General features: G+C 39.7%; 1 protein-coding gene and 5 non-coding genes across 6 annotated transcripts in view; 1 reads left to right on the top strand and 5 right to left on the bottom strand.

The window, feature by feature from the left end:
- Positions 1 to 23,414, top strand: part of crocc2 (ciliary rootlet coiled-coil, rootletin family member 2) — a 107,271-nt gene that overhangs the window by 13,300 nt on the left and 70,557 nt on the right. The window contains 2 exon segments of the mRNA XM_057840081.1: positions 18,405 to 18,560; positions 18,660 to 18,743. Coding sequence (XP_057696064.1) covers positions 18,405 to 18,560; positions 18,660 to 18,743 — 240 coding nt within the window.
- trnae-uuc (transfer RNA glutamic acid (anticodon UUC)) lies at positions 1,898 to 1,969 on the bottom strand. The gene has a single exon. It is a non-coding gene; the product is annotated as a tRNA-Glu (tRNA).
- Positions 5,345 to 5,416, bottom strand: trnae-uuc (transfer RNA glutamic acid (anticodon UUC)). The gene has a single exon. It is a non-coding gene; the product is annotated as a tRNA-Glu (tRNA).
- On the bottom strand, positions 5,740 to 5,811 carry trnae-uuc (transfer RNA glutamic acid (anticodon UUC)). The gene has a single exon. It is a non-coding gene; the product is annotated as a tRNA-Glu (tRNA).
- On the bottom strand, positions 11,250 to 11,321 carry trnae-uuc (transfer RNA glutamic acid (anticodon UUC)). Its single transcript has one exon. It is a non-coding gene; the product is annotated as a tRNA-Glu (tRNA).
- Positions 11,591 to 11,662, bottom strand: trnae-uuc (transfer RNA glutamic acid (anticodon UUC)). The gene has a single exon. It is a non-coding gene; the product is annotated as a tRNA-Glu (tRNA).

Genomic DNA, 23,414 nt, shown 5'->3' with positions numbered 1-23,414 from the left:
CGCCCGCCCTCCCTCCCCGGGCTGGCTGGGTGGGGGCCGTGGCCCTGGGCTGGCGCCCGCGCGGTTTCTCCGCCTATCTGCGTGGCTGTCGCGCGCCCGGTGGGGCTTGCGTGCTGCTGGATGTGGTAGGGCATGCTCGGGTTGGGGGTTCCAGTGCCGGGATTGGCGATGCGGCGGCGTAGGGTTGGTCGCCAACGGGCTTACACTCATAAGAGATTCACACGATTACTGGGTTCTAGATCACAGAACTGATTTGTGTACACTCTACCCCTTTCAATCACTTAGCTTATAGTCTTATAGACACCCCCACCCCCATTCTCCTCTTTCACTGGCCAATAGGCCCCCACATGGTGTAAACCGGAAATACATCTCGCTGACGATAGCACCAGCATATTAGTAACTAGTTTAAATGTTCAATGTATTTCTTGTTGTTGTTTGTGTGTTTCTTTTCTTTCTTCTCTTGTATTTCTTTTCTTCTGTCCCCCAATAATCCCTTCCTGTTCGCTGCTTTGTCATAATAAAAAGGTATTTTGAATGATCACAATGGGAGTATGTCAGACTCTCAATGTGAAACATTAAAACTGTTCAGAATCCGGGCACTTAGACTTCCATTCTCTGTGTCAAACAGCTGAACAGGACAGGTTTAAAAAAAAAAAAAAAAAAAATACAGTACCTGTAATAATGTAACGAATCGGCTGAATCCTTAGTCCTTCTCATACAACAGTACGGCTGTATAGTGAAGAGGACTCCTTCCTCCGTACACGTCACAGCGCCCTCTTTCTCATAAATATAGCGATCGCTTCCACACACATCCAAGCGGTCCATCTCATTCAGGAGTATAAAATACCGAGTGTATTATGAAACAAACATGCTTTTTCGTGTCACATGCACTTTAATGGTAGCCACTTACTGTGTGAGCTTAGCACTCTTATCACTTGCCACGTTTACATGGAGCCAAATATTCCAATTACAATCGGAATATTTGTTCAAACCGAATAAATATGTTCCATATAAACACCTCATTCGGAATGAACAGGCCCAAACCGAATGGAATTTCATTCCGATTCACAGGGGTTGAATATTCCTTTTCCCAAACCGATTAGAAGTAAAATTATATCATGTAAACAGGGAAGTGGAATGGTGTCTGGTTGCGTTCTTTCTGCACATGCTCCGTACTGACGTGGTGACGTCACTTGGTGACGTAAGTAACGTCACTTGCAACATGGCTTCCAAGCACAGCTCACCTAATTGGAGTCCGGCAGAGAGATTGTATTTAATTCAAACTTTAAAAGAATTGAATATAATTTCTCGCTTAGACGGGCGTAAAACGAGGAACGGTGCACTATTTTAAAAAGTTCACGAGAGGTTACACGAAGCCGGAATAGACCGGAGCGTTGACCAGATTAGAAATCGGTGGAAAACGCTGACAACCGGCTACTACAAGGCAAAAGAGCAAAACAGCAGAAGCGGATACGACCCCACAAACACAACAAGTGGGTTAAAGTTAAAACAGCAGCACTCTGACGATCGATCTCCATGTTTTGCAACGTGACGCTTTGTTTTGATTAATCTGCGCATGTCAGATGGCAGTTGTCAAACGTCCTTTCGGAATAAAGGCAGACACATGTAAACGATGGATCGGAATAGATGAAGTGACATGTAAACAGCTGATCTGAAATTTCCATTCGGAATGATTTGAATCGGTATGAATAAAAGTCAGCATGTAAACGTGGCTACTTAGAAGGCTCTGCGACTAGCTGGCAACCGGTTCAGGGTGTCTCCTGCCTGTTGCCTTAGGATAGGCTCCAGCGACCCTGGTGAGGATAAGCAGTTCACAAGATGAATGAATCACCTAAAAGTCTTTTCAGATAGACTCAGCGTAGAACAAGATCAAACATTCCCACACCGGGAGTTGAACCCGGGCCACCTGGGTGAAAACCAGGAATCCTGACCGCTAGACCATATGGGACACTTGTTGTCATCCAGATGAAAAGATTGAAAATTCTTGTCGACAAAATCGTGAACTCAGCGCAATTGGCAGCTAAAGAAGACGAGTCTGTTTGAACTGGGAGAGGCTGGCAGCAAAAGATTATTGTGAAGTTCCTACTTCCAAATTGGGTGCTACCTTCTTTGAGCGTTGTTGCCAGACACTTTCACTATAGGCTTGTGCCAGGGTGAGAAAGCTTTTTTTCTTCCATCTCTTCCAATATAATTCAGTATTTCAGATTGAAGAAGTGATGAGTTCCCATTTCGGGAGTTGAACCCGGGCGAAAACCAGGAATCCTAACCGCTAGACCATATGGGATGCCTCTGTAGCAACCAACAGTTTAATGATAAGGTGTTGCATATGCGTGATAAGGCTATCAATTCAGCTCAACTGGCAGCAATAGACATTGAGTCTTTTTGGACTTGGAGGGGCAGGCAGGAAATGATCACGCTGGCAGGTGGAATGCCAGTTTCTTTGCATGTTGCTGTTGGTGACATTCACAGTAGTCTTTAAGTAAAGTGAAAAGCCTGAACATTCATTGTCTTACAATTTAAGATGGATGAAAATTTTCTGGGTATAAACTAGGGGTGTGCCATGATAGGCACCCCACGATTCGATTCGATTACGATTCAGGGTGCTACGATTCGACGACTGAACGATGATCATGGTATTGACGATGATCACGGTTATCACGATTATCACGATTATCGATGCATCGTACATTACTAATTAATAAAGTAACAAATTTATGCCCATTATTTATTTAAAATATCCTAATGATTCATCAGCTGTTTTTTTATTTACATAAAAGTGCAAAAACATTAACCATTTTAAAGGCAGTACTTATTTCTCTCAACAATACAATAAAGGTGGAATGAATTCCACATTTTCTGGAAACAAAGTGTCTTTAGAAATAAGACTTCTTTTAAACAATATACCTTGTTTTCACAGATTTCTGTACTATTTCGCATGATTGTAGTGTTACTGCTGTACTTAATCATGGTTTTACACGTTCTGCATATGAAATAAACGTTAGCGAATTAGCTAATTAGCTTAGCGCTCGGCGCTAACTGTTAACATCTCAAAAACAACAACAATAAAGGATAAACTGTAGGGCTGTCAAAATGATCACGTTAATGGGCGGTAATTAATTTTTTAAATTAATCAGGTTAAAATATTTGACGCATTTAACGCACATGCCCCGCTGAAACAGATTAAAATGACAGCACAGTGTAATGTCCACTTGTTACTTGTGTTTTTTGGTGTTTTGTCACCCTCTGCTGGCGCTTGGGTGTAGAGCTGAAACGAATACTCGAGCAACTCGAGTTTAAAAACTGATCCGAGAAATTTTATTCACCTCGAGTAATCGTTTATTTTGACAGCTCTAAGCATCTCGTTTTGCTCGGACTAGTTTTAATGCGGGACAACGCGCTGATGTCACGTGCGTAGAGGAAGAAGCAAAAAAAAAAAAAAAAAAACCCTTACTGCAACCGACAGCCGCTACAGACGACGCCGACGCTAAATAATAGCCCGCACGATGCTACGTAGCGTCTGATGAGTCTCATAGAGATCACATGTATGTTGAACTAGATACGAAATGACAGACTCGGCCGCGTCTGGGCAGCGTTAGTAAACAGCCGCCATCTTAAAGCAGTAGAGCGCTAAGCACTAATAAATAAAGATTATCATTACTGTCACTAACTCAAGTAACGCTAGCCCTGCGGAGGGCTAGGTTTCTATTAATTATGACCACTGTCAATGCGTGGTTAACGTGTATTACATACAGACTTTAACATAACATAGCGTTGTGGAGTGATGAGGGTGTAAAATAAAAACTCAATAATGCTATCAATTTTAGCTCAGTAGTCATTGCTGGATAAAACACCAAGTAGCAGTAGCACTGGTCCCTAATGTGCTCCAATACAGCCTGTATCATACATTTATTATGAACACTGCAAAAACTCAAAATCCTATCAAGACTTACAGTTTAGACTAACTTAAAACTTAACTAGAATTTAAAAATGGCTTGACACAAACAGAATTTCAATTGAAACACGTGGGAAAAAATCCTAACTTTTAACTGATGTGTGTTATCAAGCGTAACAGCATTTTTAGGTATATATACAGTATATATATATTTTTTTTAATAAGATATAAATGTTTTTTGAGTGAAAGCAGTGAATTAGTCTTTTTTTTTTATTCTAGTTACATCTGAGATGCAATTGTTGGCTGTTTTCAACAATATACATCGAAAATAAAGACATTGGTTGACTGAAAATGGTTCAAGATTAGATGAAATGTCTTGTTTTCTCATGTATATTTATAATTGCTCTTCACCTAAAAATATATTTGTTTTATCTGATTACTCGATTAATCGATAGAATTTTCAATCGATTACTCGATTACTAAAATATTCGATAGCTGCAGCCCTACTTGGGTGCGATTGATTTTATGGGTTTCAGCACCATGAGCATTGTGTAATTACTGACATCAACAATGGTGAGCTACTAGTTTATTTTTTTATTGAAAATGTTACAAATTTTATTAAAATGAAAACATTAAGAGGGGTTTTAATATAAAATTTCTATAACTTGTACTAACATTTATCTTTTAAGAACTCCAAGTCTTTCTATCCATGGATCACTTTAACAGAATGTTAATAATCTTAATGCCATCTTGTTGATTTATTGTTATAATAAAGGCATACAGTACTTATGTACCGTATGTTGAATATATATATCCGTCTTGTGTCTTATCTTTCCGTTCCAACGATAATTTACAGAAAAATAAAGCATATTTTATCGATGGTTTGAATTGCGATTAATTACGATTAATTAATTTTTAAGCTGTAATTAACTCGATTAAAAATTTTAATCGTTTGACAGCCCTACTAAACAGTACAAGAGGGTTCGTGTGCTCACCTCTTATAGACGCACACAGGTCTTAGCAACACACTCAGGACGTTTTTCAATTGACATGACTTGAAACTACTGCTGGACATCTGAACGACAGGGAGCAACGAACTATCTCTCTTCTCCTCTCGCTCTAAAGAATAACTTGCGCACAGAAGCGCAACCGGGTACCTGCGTGTCTCATACACAAATTTATTTTCCAGTCTTTTGAAAAGGAGTAAATCTCTCGCTCAGTAACCGGCAGCATCCATCATAACGTCTGTCATGTGTCCGTTAAAGGTGTCCGGGAAGGAGGCGTGTCTTGAATTTCATTCCGCTACGAGCAGCTGTCATAAACTTATTAGGGAAAATCATCATTTTTTTTAACCTTTATGAATCGTAATCGAATCGCGATGCATCTAATAATCGATTTTTTGGAACTCCCTTAGTGTAAACTAACTAAACATTCCCATACCGGGAGTTGAACCCGGGCCACCTGGGTGAAAACCAGGAATCCTGACCGCTAGACCACATGGGATATAGTCAGTGCTAGCTATAATCCAGATTATATACTATACCGTAGTCAAAAATTGCATGACACCCAAACCATCCCAATTGGGTAGTAGCAACTGACATCCATTCGATGTGAAATGGGAGGGGTATTATTGAATCATTGCTGTTTACGTCCTGAAATGATGGCACTTCATTACTTCTAAACTTGGATATGCTAGCAGGCGGGTGCCCGCCTTCTTTGACACTTAATAGTAGGCTAATACTAGTGTGAAAAAGCCTTAATATTCATTGTCGTACCGTATACCAAAATATTGTAGACTTTTTTGGGTTATAAACTTTGACTAAGTATTCCCATACCGGGAGTTGAACCCGGGCCACCTGGGTGAAAACCAGGAATCCTGACCGCTAGACCATATGGGACATATTCAGTGATAGCTATAATCAGGGGTGCACATAATTTTTTTGCCCAGGTTCTCAGAGGAGGACCTGGAGATGTGACATGGTCCTCATTGAGCTTGAGAGCCGACCTGCCTGATGCGATAAATTTATGACAAGCTTTACTTAGAGCCAATTAACTTTAATTCATTATATTAACAATTAATGCTTGATTAACATCAACTGGCACAACAAAATTGCAATTTCTTTGAAGTGAAATGTAAAGAAATAAAAAGCACCAATTCAAAATAAAGGGCATTATGCGGCTCCCACATTAACTCCAAGCCTTTTTAAAAGTGGGATGTCCTCCTCATAAGACCTCATTGAACGTGCATGTTTAGCTTTGTAAAATGCGAGCAAAAACACGTTTGTCAGTGCATGTCGCTGTTCATTACCTTTATTCCGCCCTATTCCGCCACTTGTTCATAGGGCGAGTGGGGTCCTGTTTGACATCGATAGTTTGCTTAATTGCCACATGCTCTGTTTTTTTCGTGCTTTTCAAAGTTTGGATGGCTGAAATTCTTTGACCCTACATAAAATGCGCTGCTCTTCTCGGCGACATTGGGATTCTCATGGCACATTTTGTACCACATTTCCGTGCGAGCATCATTTGCTTCCAGCCATGGTACCTCCTGTAGCCACTTTTCAGCAAAAGTCTTTTTTTTCGGTAGCTCCGGTGAAGTCTCTGTCGTCTGTCTGTCTTTTGACGGGGGTGGGGGAACACGGAAGTAATTACTCAGTGTGGCCTGCCTCTTCGACATTTTGAGTATTTTTTCGTGGCCGTCGCAAATACAGTTGAAATAGAGGGCTAATTTGAATGGTGATCCCTCTGTGGGTGTGTGGTGTAAAGCAGGCGACGCTATGGAGTTGTGACTCCGGTTAGAGAATCGACGGAGGATGTTCAGGATCAGTTCCTTTTATTGATGATGAATTGGAGAATGCAATTCACTTTGAGCTGTGTTGTGGTTTCTGAAAATACAGGATAACCATATAAATGTCAGAAAAACAATATAGCCTATAAAAGATACTGTATAAATGTATATCTAAATTAACAGGAAAAACATTAAATATAAATGTAATACACTGCTTTTGTAATGAATAAAATGCTAATTATTAAAAATAATGATCATACACATTAAGCAGGAAAGTAAACAACAATATTGATATATGAATTGGCAACATAACTTAGCCTTCACAATGTAGCCAAAAGGGCTACCGATTAGCATTAGCACTTAGCGGCTAGCTCTCGGCGGCTAGCGGTTAGCTCGTGGCGCCTAACAAATGCAATGGACCCTAAACAGGTAAGTCAACTGCCAAAGTATTTTACACTATACCCACCTCTCTCATTCACACACAACATTCGGATGGCAAACAAGCAGGACGGCAGCTTTAGAACGTACTGCACGCCGTGAAAGGAGGAGAGAAGTAACTTGTGCACACGGCAGTCATGGGAGGAGAGAAAGGAACTCGTGCGCTTCAATGAAGGGAGGAGAGAAAGTGAATCATGCGCGCTTCGCTTTCTTAAAGGGCCAGCGCAGCAACAATTAAACGGAAGCACACACACTCACAATGGGGCTTTCCTACAACAGTGGTCAGCCATCGGTACGCAAAAGCGTATGGAAGCCGTTGAGGGCCAGCGCGTTTGTCTACGTCCAGTACGCATGCGCGCATGCGGACCACTTATGTGCACCCCTGGCTATAATCCAGATCATATACAATACCGTAGTCAAAATTGCATGACACCCAAACCATCCCTATAGGGAATGGGACGTACTACGTCATTGTTTGGACGCGCCTCCATGCTGGCAATATGATTCACTTCCGGGCCGGCAGAGTCAATGCGGATTGTAAAGTGTGGTAGTGCTAACCTAACTCTTTCGGTGTTTTAGAAAGAAAATATGGGTGCTTATTGTTGCGTTACCGGGTGCAACAGCGTCTCCTACGACAAAAAAAGGGGTTAGGAAAAATGGACTCACTTTTCACCGTTTTCCTGCATGGAGGACCAAATATCAGATCACGAAGGTACGACGGATGGCTGGATTGCAGCGGTTCGTCGGAAAAGCATTTATGATCATATTTCTGCTGGAATGAGAGTGTGTTCCTGTCATCTCTACTCTTGTAAGTTGAACGCTTTATCCACTTTTGGTTTCAATACGTTTTCGTTTTTTTACACCGTTGTGTAAATCTGCCTCGGTAGCAATGCTCGCCTACTACGACTCACCTACCTGTTGTGTTCCTAGGTAAACCTGCTGACAACACATCCCGATTGGTCACCATCTCTCTTCTTGGATCATTTGACAAAGAAAATTTGTTCAATAGAGTGGTTCCATTTGTCCTGTGTCCGACTCAAACAAGCCCCTGCAGCAGACGCCATCTGGGTCTGCCCTTCTCGTCGATGAACTGCGGGCTTTTAACTTGTGAAAATGCAAGAACTTTAATGCACATATTTATTCTGCCTGGCTATTTAACTATGGCCAGTGACGTATTATTATTATTATTTTTTTTTTTAAACCACTTTGACAAAGACACGTTTCATTGTAATGTTGAATTTATATATTCTATTATTATTTTTAAATTATAATATTCTTATTTGCACTTATGGAGACTTTAGACTGTCAATTCAAATAGTGTTGGAAAAGTTGCAATACCTAAAATAGAAATGCAAGAACTGTAAAGTACATATTTATACACCTTTATTTACCTAAGGCCACTGGATGTTTTTTAACTGCTTTGAAAAAATACAGGTTTTGTTGTGATCTTGTATTCATATAGTATATAGCTTTTTATAATGTATTATGTATTATAATATTTGCTGCCCCCTGCCAGAGTGTGGGCCATTTTGTACTAAAAGGATTTTAAACTGTCAGTTCAAATACTGTGTTGGAGACTAGTACTTGCCATACTTAAAATGGAAATGCAAGAACTTTAAAGCACATATTTATCCTGTCTGGCAATTTACCCAAGGCCAGTAAATAGTGTTTTAAACTGCTTTGACAAAGACACGTTTATTGTGATCTTGTATTTGTGTATTACTTATAATTATATAATATTTGCTGCCACCGTCAGAGGGTGGGCCTTGTTTGCACTAATTTAAAGATTTTAAACTGTCAATTCAAATATCGTATTGGAGAAATTGCATTACTTGAAATAAATCTATTGCAACTTATCAGTCCCAGTTCTTGTCTACAACACTGTCCAAAAATTGTCAATGCATATTCCAAATAGAATAACAAAATTAAGTCACCTGACTTTGTAATTATTGCACCTGTTTATTATGAAGACCTGAAGTAAACAACACGCAGTTACAGTTGGTCAAGAAGTTGTTCAAGTCATGTTTTGGTATTCATATTTTATTGACTTTTCACAACAACACTTGGGATCGTGTTTGTAAGAGCAGAGCAAACTGAAGTTTCAGCGTGCACTCTTCGCCTTTCCAACCTCTCATAACGCTCCGATGTGGTGCGCTTGACCTCAGAATAACCCAAGAAGAGATATGGTGACCAATCGGGATGTGTTGTCAGCATTTCATATGCAGGTTTTCCTAGTAACACAACAGGTAGGTGAGGAGGAGGAGAAGGTTAGCATTGCTACCGAGGCAGATTTACACAACAGTAAAAAAAACAACAACAAAAAAACCGTATTGAAACCAAAACGGATAAATCGTTCAACTTACAAGAGTAGAGATGAGGGGAATACACTCTCATTCCAGCAGAAATATGATCAAGAGAAATGCTTTTCCAACGAACCGCTGCGCCCCAGCCATCCGTCGTGCCTTCGTGATCTGATATTTGGTCCTCCATGCAGGAAAACGGTGAAAAGTGAGTCCAGTTTTCCTCGCCCTTTTATTAGTCGTAGGAGAAGCTGTTGCACCCGGTAACACAACAATACACACCCATAATTTCTTTCTAAAACACCGAAAGAGTTAGCTTAGCACGACCACACGTTACAATCCGCATTGAGTCTGCCGACCCGGAAGTGAATCATATTGCCAGCATGGAGGCGCGTCCAAACAATGACGTAGTACGTCCCATTCCCCATTGGGTAGTAGCAACTGACATCCAATCGATCTGAAATGGGAGGAGTATTATTGAATCATTGCTGTTTACTTCCTGTAATGATGGCACTTCATTACTTCTTAACTCGGTTATGCTAGCAGGCGGGTGCCCGCCTTCTTTGACACTTAATAGTAGGCTAGTACTAGTGTGAAAAAGCCTTAATATTCATTGTCGTACCGTACACCAAAATATTGTAGACTTTTTTGGGTTATAAACTTCGACTAAGTATTCCCATACCAGGAGTTGAACTTGGGACACCTGGGTGAAAACCAGGAATCCTGACCGCTAGCATTTGGGAGACATGGGCCACCTGTGATCCAGATGACAAATTATGAAAATTGCAAGACTCAATCAAAAATCATCAAATCAGCATGATTGGGTCGCAACAGACGTAGAATCTATTAAACTGGGAGGGGCTAGTAGCGAATAATCTCTGTTTACCTCTTGAAAGGATGTAACTTCAGTACTGTACTTCTAACTTTGGACATGCGAGCAGGTGGGGTGCCACCTTCTTTGACATATTTATCGGATGCTTGCGTTAGTGTATATAGTGAAAGACCGAAACTGTAAACTATCACAAAAAAATTCCCATAACGAGAGCTGAGCCTTTGGATCCTGACTGCTAGACCATATGGGATACATACATTATAACCCTTGTGATCTAGATCACAAAGTGTGAAAACCGCATGACAAAATCATCAAATGAGCACTAGTGGGTAGCAACAGACAGCCAATTGTTTTAAAGTGTGATGTGCTTGTAGCGAACAATGGCTGTTTACTCTCTAAGATGATGTCACTTCAGTACTGCTGAATTTGGAAATGCTAACATATGGGGTGTTGCATTCTTTGACACATTCATCACAACGGTAAGATTGCAATTTTTCTGGGTGTAAACTATAACTAAAGATTCCTGTACCTGGAGTTGAACCCAGTCCACCCGGGTGAAAACCTGGAATCTTTACCACTAGACCACATGGGACGCTTAGCCTGTTTGTCATCCAGATCTCAAGGTGTTAAAACTGCATGACAAAATATTTAATTCAACAATATTCACCTCCTATCAGACCTACAAATCGATTTGAACTGGGATTGGCTAGTAGTGAATAATCGCTGTTTACTTCATGAAATTCTTTGACAAAATAATAAATTCAGTAATATTCGCCTCCAATTAGAGCTCCAATTGATTTGAACTGGGAGTGGCTAGTAGTGCAAAATCGCTGTTTACTTGATGAAATGCTGTCAGTTCTGCATTTCTAATTTGGATATGCGAGTAGGTGGGGTGCCATCTTTGAAACGTTCATCGGAGGCTGGTGCGAGTATATATAACAAAAGACCGCAATGTTTTTGTATGTCAACTATAGCTAAAAATTCCCATACCGGGAGTTGAACCCGGGCCACCTGGGTGAAAACCAGGAATCCTGACCGCTAGACCATATGGGATGCTTGCATTGTTCATCATCAAGATCTCAAGGTGTGAAAATTGCATGACAAAATAATCAATTCAGCAGTATTCACCTCCAATCGAGCTGAACTGGGAGCGGCTAGTCGTGAATAATCGCTGTTTACGTCATGAAATGCTGTCACTTCAGTACTTCTAAATTTGGATATGCGAGCAGGTAGGGTGCCATCTTTGACACATTCATCGGAGGCTGGTGCTAGTGTATATAACAAAAGACTGCAATTTTTCTGCATGTTAATATATCTAAACATTCCCATACCGGGAGTTGAACCCGGGCCACCTGGGTGAAAACCAGGAATCCTAACCGCTAGACCACATGGGATGCTCATGTCGAGTGAACCACTTCAGCACTAAAAAGCTAAGGTAATAACAACAGAGTTCTGATCATAGCCTGGGTAAAAACCAGGAATCCTAACCACTAGACCATATGGGACACCTGCAGTGCTTATCATCCAGATCCCAAGATGTGAAAATTGCATGACAAAATAATCAATTCAGCAATATTAGCCTGCAATCGATTTTCAATTGAAAGAAAAAAAACAAAAAAATACAGATGAGCTGTCCCGAGCTGATTGCTTAGTTTTGCTCCCTCCCTCCCTCTCCCTGCCCAGGCAGGCAGTGCAAGGGCACTGGACTTGCTTATTAAAGTTAACGATGTTGACAGATGTTTGATCTTGCCAGTCACTGGCTTCAAAAGCGCTGCATGTGTCAATCGTCGTTTAACTTGTTAAACAGTTGCTGTGGCAACTCATTGTGTGTAAGTGAGAGGATTTGAGTAGACTCACTCAATAAAGTGCTGCCTTGGAACCGACAGGCTCTGTGTGCGCATTGTGCGGACTGGGGGGTAAGGAAGCGCACGCTGGACTGAATGTGTTTATGTGGCAACGTTCGAGGCAGCTGGACGTGTTGTGTTCGCGGCCATAAACGCATGTTAAAAGTGATCCTGAGCAGTTTGTTTTTTCCACATGTTACTTCCACATGCCTCCAACCCAATCCTCAGGTCCGCTATGGTTCCTGGTTTTTGTTCCAACCGATATGGCACAGACAGTTGAACCAATGAGGTACCTGCTAAAACAAACAGCACCTGACAGCAATCAACTGATTGCATGTTTAAATCACCAGATTGGTGAAAGCCTCATTTTAATTGGTGTGGATTGAAATCCTGCACCCACAGCGAGCCTTTGTGGAATAAAATGACACTTTCATAGAAAGTTGGTGCTACTTTGAAAAAGCCTGAATGTTTATTGTTTTACAATATACCAGACAATTGCAACTTTTCTGGGTGTAAAGTAGGACTTAAGATTCCCGCGCAGGTTTGGGTGGAAACCAGGAATCCTGACCGTTAGACCATATTGGACACTTGTATAAATATTAGGTGTGTGAGAAAATATCGAAATGGTGATATATCGTGATACTTTGTATCCCAAAAGGTTATCGATATGCTCCTGCCAAGAATCGAGATATCGTTTTTAAAAGGTGTCAATGTCCCAAAAAAAATGAACGAACAAGTTGCTACCAAAATCTTCCACCATAATGGTGTCTCGGTTAACTCTTAGGCTGTATTGACGGTGCACGTCCACTTAGACTGGGAACGTTCGTTCATTCGAAACCAGAGCATTCACAGTCATTTTGTCTGATTTTCAGGGCATTCACAGATCACTCGCTGTTCATTTTAGGGCATTTACAGGTCATTTTCTGTTGGTTTGTGTCACCGCCTATTCATTTGGGTGATTCCCAGGTCCCTTCCTGTTCTGTAACTCAAAATGAATAGGAAGAGATCCATAAAATAGCCCCAAATCAACAGGAGGTAACTGAAAATCAACTGGAAAATGACCTTAAATGGCCCAAAATTACCTCATTGCCTGGCATTGGCTGCCACCACCGGCCATAGACGTTCAATCCGTTTGAACTGGGAGGGTGGCAGCGAACTGTACTGCCCTCGGTATATGAACGCTGGATACTACTCGGCAGTTAGATAACTCTTTAGTGACATCACGACTCTGAAGACAGCTGTCCATTGTCCACAGGTTTATTGACATCGTGTAAAGAGTAAAACTGAAACACACAATAAATGAAATGAATATCTTTTTCACATACAATGTAAATGCACTGAATTTGTGAATGAAATAAACCAACCTGCTTTTTAACTGCTATTTAAACATGTATTTATACTATTAATTGTCTTTGTTAATTATTATCACTTGTATTTATTCTCTTTAACTGGCTAATTCGAACGCTACAACCATCAGGCACAATGACAAAATAAATTCAAACATAATATTCCACAATAACTAAATTTACCACAAATAATGATCTATATATGCAAAATGACATCTTAGAAATCAAATACGTACCGACGATGCTATCAAAAGCATAAGATGGTTGCAGATTCAACTAGATTGACAGAGGAGACAATAACAAGTCCTGCTGCCATGCTTGTTATACTTCCTGACTTTTTCTGGTCACATGATTCGCTGCCACCCTCCCAGTTCAAACGGATTGGACGTCTACAAGTGATAAACTAATTCCAATTAGGGCTGCAGCTATCGATTATTTTAATAGTCGATTAATCAATGAACTAGTTAATTCGAATAATCGAGAAATCAGATAAGGAACATAAAAGTTTAAATACCTGGGCCGAGCCTCAAACGGTATATATAAATAAATAACATGTATGTACAACAAAAGAACAAATGGCCAACTGCATAGCAAAAGTTTGCTAGCTTAAATGCTATAAAATGCTAACATGTTTTTTTTTTTTTACAAAGCTCTAAACAAAGGGTTCAGAGTCCCATATTCCCACAAAAAACAGCTGAATATACCTATAAACTGAATTATTAATGCATTAAAAAAAAACATTAGCTTAAACAAAAACTTAGCTTATGTTGGTCTTAACAGGGAAATGCTGGATTCAGCCACGTGAAATGAGGCAGACTAGAGAGCAGTGTATCCACCCCAATCAATAAAAATATATGCAAACAATTTCAAAACAAACCATTACAAAACTTCTTTAATTAAACAAATACTCACAGCAAAATATAATTCGAATCTTTTTTTTTCTAATCCAATACTCGAGTTAATCGATTAATTGTTGCAGCACTACTTCCAATTCACGATGCTGGAACTTTTGTTTGGTGCTGTTCCAGTGAGACCTTAAATGGCCCAAAAATTATCTAATTGCCTAGCATTGACTGCCACTGACAGCCAATCAGTTTGAAGTGGGAGGGATGGGGATGAACTGGGACCCTCCCAGTTCAAATTGATTGGATGTTTACAAGTGATAAACTCATTCCAATTCACAGCAGAAGCTTGTTTTTCTGTTTATAAGTTGTTTGTAGATTATCCTAGAATGATTTCCTGACCAATGAATCGATAATCGTTGTATCGCCATATTGTCAGATCATCGTTATCGTGAGCTTTGTATCGCGTATCGTATCGTGCGGTACCAAGAGGTTCCCACTCCTAATAAATATAATGGATTATTCTGAGATTATTGGATGCTACCTCCATCAAAAAACAGGAATTTCATCGGTATTATTGGCTTCAAACCAAGGTTGACTACTACCATAACTCAGGATTTTTGTTTTCAGGCAATCAGATGAATCCATATGCTGCGTATTTACAGCTGCTACCTTTGTCTGAACTCCACAGTCTCCACTTGACTGCAGCGTCCTGAATTCTTCTCTCGGATAAAACCAAAAAACCTGTTCCCAGTTTTCCCCAACCTCTCTCAGCTTGAATCCGGCGTGGACATCCGCCCCAGCTGTGTTTAGAAATCTTCCAGATAGCACGCTCCATTAAACCCCTTTATTAAGCCCCTCGGCTCAGAGGGTAAAAAAATGGCGGCAGCTGGGCTGAACCTCCGCACGAGGTTCGATCAGCTGCTCGCGAGAAGCGTCACGAGAAGCCGTCTCGGTTTTGGCGCCCACATCAAAAGTTTTGATGAGCCTCCGCTCGCTCGCTGGCAGCCGCATCAAAGCCGAGTGTTTATCAGAGGAGGAGCACAAATCCTATGTAACCAGAAAGTAGGTAATTCAAAACACATTTCCTAAGGATGGGGCCAGGGTGCGGCATCAAAGGAAACCATGGCAACCAGATGGAGTCCTGAAATGACATCAAGGATTAATATTGACTGTCAGCACCTCCTAGTTCAAATGGTTGGGATGTCCATCATCGTCAAAAGCAGCCAATGAGTTAATAGCACCGTTGACAAACTTGACAGAACATTCGAACTTGTCAGATTTGAAACATTTTTGGAGGAAGAAAAGCTTTACAAGAATAGTCATATTTCTTCAAGAGGTTTAGTATAGTCGTATTTTTGGAATAATAAAGACATTAAAATACAAGAACATACTTGTATTTTTTTGCTAGAAGAATCTTTTTTTTTCTGTAGCAAAAGGATATAATAATAAAGTCATATTTTTTCTGAAAAGTTTACGTCAAAAATTATGTGAATATACTTTTAATGTTAAAAGTTCAAAATTTTGGTAGAAAGTATTTCTGGCCTTTTTTGAGTCAGAAAATATTTGCTAAAAAATAGTGTAACTTTACAAATAAAATTTTCATAAGAAATTGCAATGTATTTTTTGAGTCATAATCATACAAGTTGAAATCGTTTAAGAATAGTATTTTAATTTCATGGGAAATCTTATTTTTATTTATTTATTTATTTATTTTTAATAGTAAATGTAATAAGTTTGAGTGTTTTTGAGTATGTTATAGTTGTAATAAAAATTCACCTTAGGAAAAAAGGTAGAATTAGCTGAAAATGAAGTAGTAAATTTACAAAACCAATTTTTTATTTATAATAAATGACAATGATACATTTGAAGCAACACTATGTAACGTTTCAGTTGTGGTCGATTTTAGCAACGCCGGTGAACAAAAGCGGTAGGGTTTTGCCTTAAGGAAGACTGCGTTTCCCATGAGAACCAGCGCTGCGTTTCCCATTTGGGCCAGGGCACACCTGCAGTGTCGTAAAATCACCAAAAATCAATCTCCCAGGTCCCTGTAGATGGATTAAACAACATTTCTGTTTCCAGCGGCTGTGTGGAAGATGAATAGTAATAAGGTAATGAATCCAGTTGTGGCTAAACCATAGCTTATGACGGTTAGCAACCTGTAGCTTAGTGTGGTTAACCCAACCCCCACCCCACCCGAACTCATCAGCGCTGACGAGTTTGGTTGAGGGCGTGGGGGGGGTGTCATGCCAGCAAGTTAAAGCCGGGCCAATGTTTATTCTGCATATCATGGTAGCCTCGCCTTTTTTTCCTCCTCAGACAAAACTTTTTGTCTCTTGTTGCTCTGCCATTTGGAGAAGTTGCGCGAAAGCGTACACATCTACTTCCGTCTATATAATGGTTGGGAAAAGGGGGAAGTGACCTATGCCGTACAGCAGTCGACACATTTGCAGTTTTTTTTGTGTGTGTGGCAGGGTTCCTGCCACCTTCCTCAAAGGTAATTGGTGCCGGTGAAAGCAATACAGACCCCCTCAAGATACAGAGAGGTGTCATTCAAGTAGTTGTCAGTGGACATATAATCACAAATGTTATGAAAATATTTGATAAAGATTGAAAAGTTACCCTGTGTTGCTTCAAGTTATAACCATACAAGTTCAAGAAATAGCAGAATCTTTTAGAAATAACGGCCTTTTTCATGAAAAATTTAATTATAAAATAATTCCGTCTTTTTTAAGTCAAAATTATGAGTTTTTTTTTTTTTTTAGTAGAACAGGAATCAAGTGAGAACAAAATATATTTTAATGACAAAAGAAGTGCGTGAATGTAAGAGAATCAAGTCCCTTTTCGTTTTTCGTTCGCTGCCAACCTCCCACTTCAAATGGATTGGATGTCTACTAATAATAAAGTCATATGAATTCACAATAGAAGGATGAAGAGAGGCCCATTATTGGACATCAATGGCACTAAAAGAATAAACAGAACACTAGTGGTTGTTCTGACGCAGTGGTTCTTAACCTGGGTTCGGTGAGTCAGTCTAAGGGGTTCGGTGAAGATTAAGACACGCAGGGCCCTATTTTTGGACGCTGACTAAATCTAGGCAAATTGGCGTTTTAGTCCAGGTTTTGGACTAGTTAGTCTCCAATTTATAGGCTTCATTCCAAATCTTTCAATTGACTAGTCCTCTATTTAATGGGAGTAGAAACTGGTTTGCTCAGTGGAAGGTTGACTCTCACTTGGTATGAGGAAGTGCAACAGTACTACGGGTAACGTGTACTGCGTTTACATAAAAAAAACATTTGCGTCACATTTTACGCCATAATAAGTATGTGAGGCAAGGATGTGATTGAATGAGAATGTCTGCATGAAAACAAAAATAGAAATAGTGTGAAATTAATCACGTTTAATTTTCCAATGTGAAAAGCGAATCAAAACTCAAAATTATTTTTGTTTTAAATTCACACTATTTATTGGTTTTGTGAGAAGATTCGTTTTTTCTTTTTTTTTTTTAATGTAATGATTTTGTGTACAAATTTGGCGATCGTTTTGTGCAGGGTTTTTCATTAAATTTGATATCATTCGAGATGTAAACATGACAGAAACTACACTGTCAAGGTTAATGCAATCAAGCAGGTTTAATGTTGAAAAATAAAAGAAATATTTCTCTGAATTTGAGAGAAAAATTCTAAGGTATGCGCATTGGAGCAGTCTTGGTTTAGTGGTCTGATGCATTTTGGCCTGTTTAAAAACATGCTGTCTAAATAAGAAGAAATTTGAATAAAATTCAATTGGGTTTTAGCTTGCTAGTTTAGATATATCAATTTCGAATTTGAAAAATAAAAGATTTTTCTAATTCCCAAGGGTTCTGTTCAAGCACGAGTGAAACTCATGGTGTTCATTACCTTTAGCAAGGTTAAGAACCACTGTTCTAACACAATGAAAATTATTTCGCTCATTGTGCCGTCATACAAAGTCAAATTGACACAATACTGTAGTTTGTTTTGTTGGTACGACTTTTTCAATACTTTTATTATGAGATATGACTCATCGGGCTTTGTTGTAAGCATTTTTTTTTACCTTGAACCTGAATGAACTGATTTTGTCCAGTTGGAGCAGATGCTACCATCTCCAGCGGACTCGGACAGTGACAGTGTTTCACCGTGGCAACTAGAGGTCCAAGAGCAAGGCTACAGGAGGAGGCTGCTTCTCTTCCAGGAGGCTCAGCAGAAGCAAGCCCAATTGGTCCAGAAGCTGCAGACCAAGGTGAGCTGAGAACTGAAGAAGACTCCTATCGAAATAGAATAGGCGATATAAAGGACTTGGAATAAGTTCTCGAATGGCTATTCACGGTTCTTCTTCAAGGTTCTCCAGTATAAGAGCAGGTGTGGTCAGCTAGAAGGACAAGTGCTGGAGAAGACCTCTGATGTGGAGAAGATGCGACTGCTGGTGCGTACCAACATGTTTGCGTTGTGCAAGGGAGAATGGTGTTGGTGTTTGCATGGGTTGGTTGTTGCACTAGCTCTTAACTCAGCCACCAGAGAGTGGTGCATCACAATATCAGGAAGAAATCTACCATTGTCTTTACTGTAGTGTGTCACTTGACTTTGATGTGAGAGGAAATTTCTTTTTTTCGTCATTTTAAAATGTTTACCAATTTTAAGGGCTTCACTGTTTTTATTGGATTTTACCCTATGTTTCTACTAAGTAGTGATGAAAGTGTTACTATTTAGAAGTTGGAGGACACAGCTAGAATTTTGATTAAAATTCTCCAGCTAACTTGCCAAAAACATGAAGACGAAGGGGTTGGTTGTAGCAATTTGGAACGGAATGGTTGTCACACTAGCAACAGTTCAATAGATTTTTATCGTCACTGCACAAGGATCAGTGAAATTGTTTTCCAACAACTCTCAGTTAGGCATGTGCTGATTACTGCCTTCAAAGGATACCGTGGTATTAAAACGTCAGTTTCAAAACCGCAAAAAATTTCCGTCATAACGTCCCTACGGTATTAGCTAATTTTTTTGTCCCAAAAATACAGGGAGAAATCCCTCGCTTACAGCAGCAAGGCTTAACCCTCCCCCAGCAGTTGTTGCTCAGTGTCAGTGAGTCAGCTGTGCTACACAATGGCTGAAGGAGGTGTAACTCCTGAACTTTTTCCCCCCATCGAAGAAAACGAAATCGCTAGTATGGGAATACTTCAGCTACAGAAAAGTTACAGACGGCCGTGGCTTAGAGGAGGATGGCCAAGCGACATGTAAAACATGTTTGCGGAGGGTGGCTGCCGCAAGTAAGAGGCAATATCCCCAATATGATTTTGCATTTATACTGAAGGAGACAGTACCTTTTCTCCTAGGCACCGTCTAACTGTTTGCATTATTCCAACACACTTAATGTAATCAATCAGGGAATTGTATCGTTTCTCGTATTTACTGTTTGACTGTTTGTATCACGGTAACACACACAATATAAAATAAATAGCACTTATACCATAGTTTAAGGAAAACAAGCAGAATAAAGCACATAAAGATATGTGACGCCTTCTTATCACGGAAGCCGAACATGTGCGTCTTGCAACTGACCGAGCAAGATTGACGCTGACAAGGCCACGTCTGCACCTCCAACTCTCACAATCCGTTCTCCTGGACAGTCCAGAACAAATGGCGGGACGCTCTGTCCCAACACAAGGATCACCGGAAAACGCCCGATATCCAACTGATAACACGACTGACAAGACTCCAAGAGCCCCTTTGATGCTGAGGTGGCAAAATCCACAACCCTCGTTGCCCGAACAAAAGTAACTCCCGAACCCTCCTGTCCAAACCACAAACGGACAATAATCCTAAACACACCCTTCTTTGTGCCCACAGACCGCCCCGCGATAGCCTTCAAAAGATTGAATGTTTAACTAATCGTGATCATTTTTCTCGGGAACCTTTTGTTGACGTGTGATATGGTGACCATGATCGCTGTCAACCTGAATAAATTGTCAACTTGTTTTCGGCGAGCCATATTTAAACCTTTCAAAATGGAGTCAGTATGAAGGGTTAAGACTAAGGTGAACGCGCTGAATTTGGCCTTCTAGCCGGGTTGTCGGTATCTCGCCGGCATGGGTCGTTGGGGCCGTGCCAGCGCGGGTCGAGCGGTTCGGCTGGCGCAATTCCGGCGGTCTGGCTAGAGGGTCAGACTCCTTCAATCCAAAATTAAAGGTTAGTAAACACTATCATGAACGTTTCCCACCAGCTACGAGAGTTAACTCGTAACAAAGTGAAGCCTTTTCTTAGTAGCCGCGACCTTGAAAAATCAATTCACGCTTTTATAAGCTCAAGGCTGGACTACTGCAATGCACTTTATGTTGGTCTTCCCAAGTCCTCGATTTCTCATCTTCAGATTGTTCAAAATGCTGCTGCTTGATTTTTGACCGGTACACCTAGACGTGAACATATTGCCCCAATGCTATCATCGCTCCACTGGCTTCCAGTCCATTTTAGAATTGATTTCAAACTTTTACCGTTTGTTTTTAATTCTGTTAATGGCCAGGCTCCTTCTTATTTATCGTAAATTTAAACGCTCCGTAACTCTGGCAGGGCTCTTCGTTCTACCGGGCAGCTTCTTTTGCAAGTTCCGAGGTGAAGACTTAAGCAGTGGGGGGACCGATCTTTTGCAGTTGCTGCCCCCAGGTTGTGGAATAGCCTACCGCCTGAAATCCGCACCATTACCAATCTAGACGTTTTTAAATCTCTGTTAAAGACGCCCTCTTTTTAGACTCGAGACTCGCTTTTTCCTCTGACTAGGGTAGCCTGGTTTTATTTCTTAAGGGTTTTAATGTTTTCGGATTTTATCTTGTTTTATTGTTTGCTGTTTTGACTTTTATCGTGATGCATTGTTTTGTTTGTGTTAATATAGTATAGTACTTTCCTTCCTTTTATCTATCATGAACCATGTTTGTCTTTGTTGTAAAGCAGTTTGAGGGCCTTTCAGGTTTTTGTAAAGGGCTATAGAAATAAATTTGAATGATTGATTGATTCAGGTTTTGGTAAAGGGCTATAGAAATAAATTTGATTGATTGATTGATGAACTCGAGCGTGTTTAGTGTGTTTAGCGGTGGTAAAGCGTGGAGTTCTCTGGCAACTGTGTGTGTTGAGAGAGTGTGTATACAATTTAAACATGATACGAGTCATACACACGTGCTTTTTATGCAAAATAATTCAATTATTTTTGTTCTGACAGTAATAATGTTGAGCTGTGGCTGTAGGTTTACCTTCACCTAAAGGATTGCATTTATTTGATCGTTTTTTTAGAAAACTTCAGTTATTTTTTGGGTATTCTTAAAATTTATTTTAACATTATATGTATGTTCCAATTTGCTAATGTTTTGAAAAATAAAAATCCTGTTCAATGGAAAAAAGGTAGATTTTTATTTCTTAAACCCAGATATCTCAAAGTAACACATTTTAGAGCTGTAATTGCAATACCGTGAAACCATAATATTTTTGCTTAAGGTTATCATACCGTCAGAATCTCATACCAACTCTATGTACATCGTATAAATTGAATAGTGTGACCCGATATTAACTGGTAGTGACTTACAAATGCCCCATAATCAATAGGAAGTGCCACAATATCAACAGGAAGAGACCCAGAAATGCCCCAAAATCAACAGGAAGTGATAAAAAAGGGATTAAGAAAGTGCAGTGTGAGAATAATATTTCTTTTCTTGTTTTTATAAATGTAACCTTCTTATTACCAATAACCTGCCCAGGGACTGTTGGGGGAATTTAGCATTCATGCTATAATCTAGCACCAAGAATCTTTCCAAACAATCTCTTGATCAATGTGTTGTTGTGCTATGTTCCTGTTATAATAAAATGCATGCCGTACTGTACCGTACCGTACCGTACCATACCATTTTATTCCCTCATTCTGAACCTAATTTAATTTTGTGTTCAATACTTCTAAATGTGTTCTTAAGTTCAATTATTTCCTGTTTTTACAAAGTAATCTGAAAAATGGTTGGTTTCTGTTTTGTTGAAGCCACATTGTAAACCTGTTCCAATATATGGTAAGATTATAATGTATTCTTGTTAATGGTTCTTATTTATCAAGCTAATTAAGCTAAGATATTATGCTACCCTGTAATAAATAAATATTTTAAGACATGTTGATGGGAAAATTATATCTCCCCTCACATTCAAGCAATTCCTATGTGTATGTATTTTAGGGGTGTGCCATCTTCGGCACCCTACGATTCGATTTGATTATGATTCAGAATGCTTCGATTCGATTATTGAACGATGATCACGGTATTGATGATGATTGCGGTTATCGCGATTATCACGATTATCGATGTATCGTACATTACCAGTTAATACAGTAGCCAAAAAATTTTATGTCTACTTACTTATCTGAAATATCCTAATGATTCAACTGGAACGATGGAAACATGCCAATACAACAAAAAGCTGCCCTTAAGCTGCTTTTTTTTTTTTTTTTTTTTTTTTTTTTTTTTTCAAGAAAGTACAAAAACATTAACCATTTTAAACGTAGTACTTATTTCCCTCAACAATAGAATAAAACTTACATAGTTGGAACGAATTCCACATTTTCTGGAAACAAAGTGTCTTTAGAAATAAGACTTCTTTTAACCAATATACTTTATTTTCACAGTTTTCTGTACTATTTCGCATGTTTGTAGTGTTACCGCTGTACTTAATCATGGTTTTACACGTTCTGCATATGAAATACACGTTAGCGAATTAGCTAATTGGCTTAGCGCTCGGCGCTAACTATTAACATCTCAAAAACAACAACAATAATGGCTAAACAGTACAAGAGGGTTCATGTACTCACCTCTTATAGATGCACACTGGTCTTAGCAACACACTCAGGAGATTTTTCAACTGAAATGCCTTAAAACTACTGCTGGATATCTACAAGACAAGGAGCAACGAACTATCTCTCTTCCCCTCCTGCTCTAAAAAATAACTTGCGCACAAAAGCGCGGCGCCACTGTCTCCTGCCTGTCTCATACACAAATTTATTTTCCAGTCTTTTAAGAAGGAGTAAATCTCTCTCTCATTAACAGGCAGCATCCATCATAGCGTGCGTGCGCCCGTTAAC

This window comes from Corythoichthys intestinalis, chromosome 7, assembly GCF_030265065.1.
Source record: "Corythoichthys intestinalis isolate RoL2023-P3 chromosome 7, ASM3026506v1, whole genome shotgun sequence".
Classification (NCBI taxonomy): domain Eukaryota; kingdom Metazoa; phylum Chordata; class Actinopteri; order Syngnathiformes; family Syngnathidae; genus Corythoichthys; species Corythoichthys intestinalis.
Note: the sequence above shows the minus strand (reverse complement) of the source record. Positions and strands in the feature narration are given on the sequence as shown.